The sequence below is a fragment of the Thamnophis sirtalis genome, unplaced genomic scaffold, assembly GCF_051295495.1.
Source record: "Thamnophis sirtalis isolate CommonGarterSnake01/CBP01778 unplaced genomic scaffold, rThaSir2_p1.2 scaffold_4, whole genome shotgun sequence".
Taxonomy (NCBI): domain Eukaryota; kingdom Metazoa; phylum Chordata; class Lepidosauria; order Squamata; family Natricidae; genus Thamnophis; species Thamnophis sirtalis.
Window position 1 is genome coordinate 89,964,433 of NW_028261384.1, and position 7,854 is coordinate 89,972,286.

At 41.8% G+C, this 7,854-nt stretch overlaps 1 protein-coding gene across 5 annotated transcripts; it reads right to left on the minus strand.

Moving 5' to 3' along the window:
- Positions 1–700: 700 nt before the first annotated feature.
- CDK5R1 (cyclin dependent kinase 5 regulatory subunit 1) lies at positions 701–6,537 on the minus strand. Of its 5 annotated transcripts, none has more exons than XM_087713355.1 (3): positions 6,453–6,537; positions 4,026–5,067; positions 701–3,782 (listed from the first exon to the last, which is right to left on the minus strand). In XM_087713355.1, exons 2-3 carry the CDS (start codon positions 4,937–4,939, stop codon positions 3,776–3,778), a joined length of 921 nt encoding a protein of 306 aa, XP_087569481.1. In that variant the 5' UTR covers positions 4,940–5,067; positions 6,453–6,537; the 3' UTR covers positions 701–3,775. The 5 variants fall into 5 exon arrangements, with proteins under 5 accessions (XP_087569481.1, XP_013931917.2, XP_087569479.1 ...); XM_014076442.2 differs by lacking the exon at positions 6,453–6,537 and adding an exon at positions 6,039–6,406; XM_087713353.1 differs by lacking the exon at positions 6,453–6,537 and adding an exon at positions 5,806–6,016.
- Positions 6,538–7,854: the final 1,317 nt, after the last annotated feature.

A 7,854-nucleotide genomic window follows, 5' to 3' on the forward strand; every position in this document is an offset into this window, starting at 1 on the left:
TGTGTGCCTGATCTTTTAAGAATGAGTTAATCATGTAATTAATATTTTAAAATAGTTTATACAGAAATGTGGACACAAATCCTATTCATAATTAAGATGTATTTTGTTTACATAATTGAAATAAATGGACTCTCATTTATACCCAACTCCATTGACTTGATTTTGATTCTGCATTTTCTGTAATGTATTTGACTGACACACTTTTCAGAAAAAAAAGAAAGCAGTATCATAATTTCAACTAATCTATGTCATTTTTGCTAACTGTGATAATAGACTTCTTCCCTATCACCTCCTGTATTACACGATCCATTATTTAAAAATATATAATCATTTTATTGATGTTTAAATCACGAGATCTCCAGGCAGTTAGTTAAGATAAATATCAATTTTGTGACTTGAGTGTGTATTCTTGTTTAAAATATAGCATCTGAGAGATCACATCTATGTATCAAAATAACTGACTCAGTTTTAAGATCACATTGGTTGAAACTTGTCATGTGTCAAGGTAAATTCAACTGTTTCCCCAAAGTTATCCCCCATTATTTACCACTGTTTTCATCTTCCCACCATAAGCAGAAACTTTTTAAAAAATCCTCTGAAAATCATTTGTGTCATGGATGGTCAGTGCATTTTATTTTTAATCAGCACAGTACAAAAATAAATAAAAATAGGGAGGCATTAAGTTACAGGCACACACAGCTCTTTGACAGTCTTGTCATATTTATAAACCTCATACTTAGAAACACACTATAGTACACATACATACAAAAACCATTTATAAATTAAGTAATAATAAGCAATAATACCAATTTTGGTCAACAAATATCTACAGAAGGGATTGCACACTAAAAAAAATATCCAAAAACTTTAACATACATAGACATATAGAATTTAGCAGTTCCTGTTTTCTTTTCTCCCATTTCAAAAATGTTAAAAAAAAATACGTTCAAGTGAAAAAAAAATGGCACACTATTTTCTTGTGTTTTTTTTTCCTTTGAGAAAAATAGTTTAGAACAGAGCTAAACATTAAGAACTGTGTACAGTTAATATCAGAAAATACCTAGAAGTCTTGAGATGAAATACATTGATTTCAAAAAATGAAAGTATGGATGAAAGCAGTAGATCTGCTTGAAATTTGTGCATGGTGAGTTATTGTGTTTCTATTTTTTTTTCTTTTTACAATCAACTCTTCTAAAGTTTCGCCTGCTGTCAAAAGTCACAATGCTGCTTTTGGCATGCACAGTATTATTGTAAAGCAATAATGGAATGACAGAAAAGGATTAGGTTTTTCTTTTTCCTCTCGCCATAAGCATAGATTTTGTTCTAAAATGATTCATTTTATACAGCAGCATATTAAAGTCTCACTCATTGCTCTTTTTATCAAGTATGTCAGTTGACCTTTTCCCCCCACTGTACAACAGTAAATATATAGGTTCAAGCCAAGATAGTTTTGCACATCAATTATACCACCAAGTCACATTTGCTTTCCATGCAGTGCAATCTAAAGCACACCTACTCAGAAATAAGTCTGATTCCTTGAATGCACCTTATTTCCATGTAAACATGCAAAGGATTGCAGCTTTAAGCTTTCATATCCATATGCGTACAACTGTGATTTGCCTTTATTATATACTTTTTATTAAGAAGGGGAGGAAGGGCAAAAAGATTTATTTTGAACAACCAGGGGATGTCTTCAAATACATTCCCGAATTTTGTCTGAGCCACTACTGTAAAGTATTCCAGAGCTCAGCCATAATGCTGAATGAAAAACAGGGGTCTCCAAGGGAGACTGATATGATGATAGATGCCACCCATTACAGAGAAGCAAATGGTTTACATGGAAGAAGGAGAGGAGCCCTCCCTTCCTCTTTGATGCTAAGGCTCAGATTTCCTTTACAAACTCAGCAGCAAGCTTAACAGTATCTCACTGCTTAATGGCTCAGATTTTGGCCTAGCTTTTGAGGCAGTGGCAAGACCTGCTGAACAAACCCAGCAGCTGCTTAATCATCACAACATATGCATTTGATTCCAGTCTACTGAAGCCTCTTAGCTTTGGCCTTTTCAGATTTCACAGCTTTTAATGTTCCTCTGTATTTTTAATAGTGCTTTGCTGTTTTCTAAGTTAATTGCAAGCTACCCTATTTAAAGACACAATATAGTTCTCCCTCTGCCTTTCTGCTGGAATGCCAGCATCCTCAGCAGTAGTATTAGAAGAACTTTCTAGAATATTTCTAACTTATCCTTTTATCCACAGCCTTCTTTACCCCAGAGTATTATTGCCTTTATACTATTTAACTGTCCAGCTTGTGAGAGCTTAAAACAATGAAGGAGATTATCTCCATTCAAAAAGTTCACATCTTCCACAGAACCCTAGATCTGGACTATTGACATTTAATACGTATTATTAGTAACCTAGGGAAATTCAGTCTCCCCACTATCCTTTCTTTTTATATACTTTTGACTATCCCTGAATATTAGAGTATTTTAACCTTTACATACTGTTTAGGAACTAGAAAACTAAACAAAATAAATATCTAAGCATCAAAATTTAACATTAATCAAATATTTTAGATGTTCACTATGGGGAAAAATATTTAAATTCTTAGATGTTCACATATAATTGTAAGTCTACAAGGTGGAAGAGAATGTCTCCAAGCGTGGGAACAGATTTGTGGCCCTTCTGCAATATTACTCTACAAAATATACAAAATATCTGAATATTTTGTATCTGCTGCAGGTTTAGATTACAATTTATACACTCAACAGTCCTCAGCACTATAATAGAAGGGAAACCTTTTATTATCATTTAATCTCCTTATTGTGGTCTCCTTATTGTGGCTGTTACTATTTTTCATAAAGTATGAAGAATTTTGGTTGGCTAAATGCACATGAACTGTACTGTTCTGGCTGGGGCTGCAAGGAACCCCTTAAAAGTAAAGCATTTCTACGCTGAAATTCAGCACCATTTCCTACATTTAGTAACATAACCTAGCATTTTTCAATAACTGAATTGGGGAACTTTATTGCAGATGCTCAGAAAAATCTCAAGGGACTGAAAATCAGCCTGTTTGGAACAGCAAAGTTATATTATGCAAACATCACCCCCCCCCAAAAAAAAGAATTAACCATTTTTGACCAGTCAAATATTAACATATATCACTTGTCACAAATCAATGCTAGCTAGTACCTATTGCCTGGGATTATTTTGAAATCTCACCTCCAAACTCATATTGTGGCTTATATCTACCTTAGCAAGAAAAGATTGTCAAGTCTCATCTTCACCTTTTGATACTGATATTTAGAGAAAACCTATGGAGCCTAGATGAAAAGGCCTCCAATGAAATGGATGCAGGTGGCGATATCATACACAAAATGAGCTGTGTCTCTTGTATATTTTCTGACTTTTCCTTACCCACTTCTGTTTCTCAATATAATCACACTGTCGTGGAGTAAGAGTCCCTTTTGCAGGCCAGTACTGAGGTGATGTCATCTTGTTGAAACTGGTATACAAAGTAATACAAATTACTATTTTTAAAAATCCATTCTTGGATCCCTTTTCTAGAATACCAGGTGCTAGAACATCTACTAGATTTGGTCTTTTATCTTCTTAAGAATTGTAAATATGTTCCTCCACTGCCTTCCACTGTGAAGAAGTAAATCCTGCAAGCTAATTCACCCCAATTCGCGAAGTGTTTAGGACAAACAAAAGGTGAAAGGATGCCATGATCCTGTATCGTGGTACTTGCTTCTCCACTCTATTTTGCCCTCTCCTGGTTTACAATCTGAAAAAGAAGACATATCCATCACATGCAGCAAAACTGAAAACCAAACAGGCAAACCCACTTCATTTCTTGTCAGTTTTGATTGATAGAAGCCAAGATAATAATGGTACAGACCAGCAGTAGGTGGCTGATTTCTTTCAGGCCTGTCCAGTCTCATCTATGTGCCCTGGCTTATATGGAAAAGAAACTTAACATAAAAACAAGATTAAATAAAAGGGTGAATGATGGGAAATTTTAGCTCACCGATCCAGGCCAATGAGCAGCCTGTTCTTCTCTTCTTGGCTGCTCTCATTCTTCAGGTCAGCAAAGACCTGAGTGAAATAGTGAGGGTCAGCATTGATTTGCAACATTTTGGGACTCATGAGGTTGATGATGGAGAGGCAACGATCCCAAAATGCCTCTTTACAGCTCTCTACCAGAAAGGGTTTGAGAGGGTAGGAGATCTCATTACCCATGTAAGAATAGGAGAGATAGAGGCAGGTAAGTAAGACAGCCTGAAGATCATGGTCCGTGGCTACTTCAGATGAAATGACATCCCGGCAAAGCATGTACAAAAAGACCACATTGGCTGGAGTTATGAAGCCTTGGTCTTGCCAACCTTGCAGGAGGAGAGATCGGTCCACACTTCTAAGCCACAATACTGGGTCGGTGGGGGAAAGGTGCTTCAGCCTGTAGCAGCGTCTACAAAGGAATGCCCCCAAGCATCTTAGCAGCTCACTGGTTGAGGCTTGGACAAGGACCCTTTTGGGGGTGCCAGATGAGTTGCAGCTGGGATGGGGTGTTTTCTTGACCGAAGAAACGGGGCCCTTGGAGCTGGAAATCTGGTGATTTGGAGCTGTAGGCTGACTGCCCTGGTTCTGGGCAAAGGTGGAGAGATTGGCACACGAGAGAGATTTTTTTAGGTTCTCATTGTTGAGGTGTGTAATGTTGTTCTGATAACTGCTGTTGGGCTGCACCTTCTTTGAGTTTTTCTTTTTGGCAGATACAGCTGCGATGCGTTTCCAAGGGAGCACTGAAATGATAGAGTGGCGCTTCAGGCTCTTATCCTTGGCATTCTTACTGTTCTGGACTGCAGTATAATGCCCCACTGTGGTTGAACCATCCTCAGAGAGGTTGGCTTTCCGGTAACTGGGTGAAAGGCTCAAGACAGTGCCCATGGTGTACAGGCAGCGGGGAGCAGAGCAAGGTGGACAGAGCTGGGTGCTGTCACCACCAGGGCAAAGGGGTCTCTGCTTCAACCCTGCTGGATCTCTTTTCCGTCAAATAGCTTGGATTCAGAAGTTACCTGCCAAAGGCAAAAACAATTCAAATAAGCCCAGGCTGGGATTGTTTTCTCCCAGATATACAGCCCCCTACTTTTTAGTAATACTAACCCCATTCAGTTATATTCATTACTAAGAGCATTATTATGTTTATTATTACTTTTCTCCATTTCTCCCTTCCAAATTAAACTATTCTGGGGGAGGGGGGAACATACCTGATTTGGACACATGCAAAGACTGCTCTGCAAAATGGGACCTTGAATTTCAAGCCCAAAGCCTTGTAGGAATGTATCTCTGATGTTCACACACACACACACACACACACACACACACACACACACACCAAAGACTTGCTGATTTCCTTTTCTATAAATGGCCTACATACTACTACGCCATGAAAGCTGAAGGAAAAAGCTGGTATCTTTAGAGAGGAAGGCTACGGAAATACCCTTGCTCCCATGTTATGCTAGCAAGTGTATATGGGTGTATAAAATGTGTCAGAGATGCTTTGAAGAGAGGGAGCCATATTAGTTGGCTGCAGCAAAACAAAGAATCTACTAGCACCTTGCGGAATAATTGATTTATCATGGAAGATGTCGGATGCTTCTCCATCTCTCTGAAATAAAAGGTCTCTTTCAGTCCATATGCATGTAAAGACAGAGGGAGAGAAAGATCAGTCTTGCATGTTTTTAATTAAACGCCCACCATGCATATTTCCCCCCACTCCTGCCTGCCTATCAAACAGCCAGAAACAGTAGTACCTTTAAGAGGATAAATATTTCTCTTTCATCAAATCGCCTTTCTTCTCCATCCAAGCTTTGCTTTTTTTTCCGGGCGCGCGCGCGAGAGAGAGATATCGCTGGGCTCCCGCACGTCCTCCCTCCCGCCGCAATGTTGCTGCATTCCCCCCGCCTCCCCCTCCTCAAAGGACGCGATGGCGCCTGTCCTCCTCCTCCTCCGTTCCCCTTCGTGCCGCGGTGTCTCTGGTACCCACCGCACTGCGCGCCCACCGGGCACCGTGGTTTCTGTCCAGGGTCCTGCAGGACCGGCTCGGCTCTGGGGGCTGCGGGGAGGCGGCAGAGGGGCGGATGCGAGACCGTCCAGCTTCCCCTACCGGGCTCCGCCGAGTCAAACGAGGAGATGCATGCAGACGTTCGTCCGGTGCTGCAGAGGCACACGGAGGGCGCCTGCCTGTCTGCCGGCCCGAGCGCCGACCCCAATGCCGCCCCCTGGACTGGCCAGCCGCTCCCTCCCGAGAACGGTGCCGCAGCCCCGACCGGCTGGAGAGCAGCCTCCCTCGGCACCGCCTCAGCTGCTTTGCCGGCTGATTCACCGCGCTCCGACCAGACGGCGCTCGCTAAGCCCGCCTAGCTCCGCCTCCGCCTCCGCCTCTCACTCCTCATCTCACCGTAGCCGCAGCGTGCCTGCAAAGCAGGGCGACCCCCGGCGGACACCGACACAGCGCGGCAAAATGGCACCGAGGCTCCCGGATTACGCCCTCTGGCCCGCCACCGAACACTGTCGGTGCGCGCCTCTGCGCGGATGCAGAGCGAAACGCCGGATTGGTGGCCTAGAGGCAGCCGGTTCCTTCTATGGGAGCATTTTTTTCTCCACTGAAAGGATTCTCTGTAAACTCTAATGCTTCAACCAGCAAACCAAACCAGGGCTCCTTTTGCACACCGCATCGCGTGTCCTTTATCAAGCCAGAGTGAATTGAACCCCGGGGCTGTTGTCCTGAATGTTGTGCATCCACTACATCGTGGTATTTTCTTCTGCTCATAATTTCTAAGCAATAATGGAGGGACTTCTACTTCAATCTTTGCAGACAAATTACACTGTGACCCAGAACTTATGCAAAGAATAAATAACTGTCACCTGAGCAACTATTTTCAGGAGCAGAATTCTCAAATTCATAACAAAATGGAGTGCCTTGACAAGCTCTAAAAATCCCCCTAGTTCTTCCTTGGAGGTTTAACCCTCAGAGAACTATTGCCATTTCATCCTTCCACGATAAAGCTTTGGGGAAGATCCCTGGAGAGTTAAATAATTCATTTTAATTAAAATCAACAATGGAATGTTCAATACCAAATAATTATCCCAGATAGAAAAATATGTTCAAGATTTTTATGCTTTTTTAAAAAATGGCAACCACTGTTGCCTGCATGGGAGCCAGCATGGGAGAGTCTCAGGCTTCTAGGCCACTCCCCCACAGCCACAGAAGTCCTCTGAATGGCCTTTGGCCCAGTCTCAGCCCAACCTGCTTCACAAAGTTGTTGTGGAGAAAAATGGTTTAAGGGATAGAAGGATGTCCAGGGTTTTTTGTGCTCCTCTAAGAATGAGAAATATATATTAATTGTAGGAAGTTAGCACCCAGCCCTCTCCTAGAAAAATGAAATATCCTGGGAAATATTGAAAAGGCAGAATATTATATTTCCCTGGATCAGAAATGGAGAAACATGTTTTTTTAAGCAGGAAACAGACTCACTCTTAATAGCCCCCTACCTTTATCAATGGGCCATTAGGGGGCCCTGTGCTAGTCTACTCTACATAACAAAGATAGGATTAGCCTTCTGCAGAAACCCACCACAGGGCACCTGGGAAAAAGCAATGCTCAACCAAACTCGGACTCAAAGCACAACCTAAAGACTTGCCCCTGCATGGCCTCATCGGAGTCTGACAACCAAACAGAATACAAGATCAAGATCAAAGGCCAGAGAGGGCATAAAGCCAGGAACTTTCAGCATCTCGCTTTTTTTCTTCTTCACCCAACATCTGAAAGCATGTGATCCCTCTTTTCTGTTCAGGAGCTC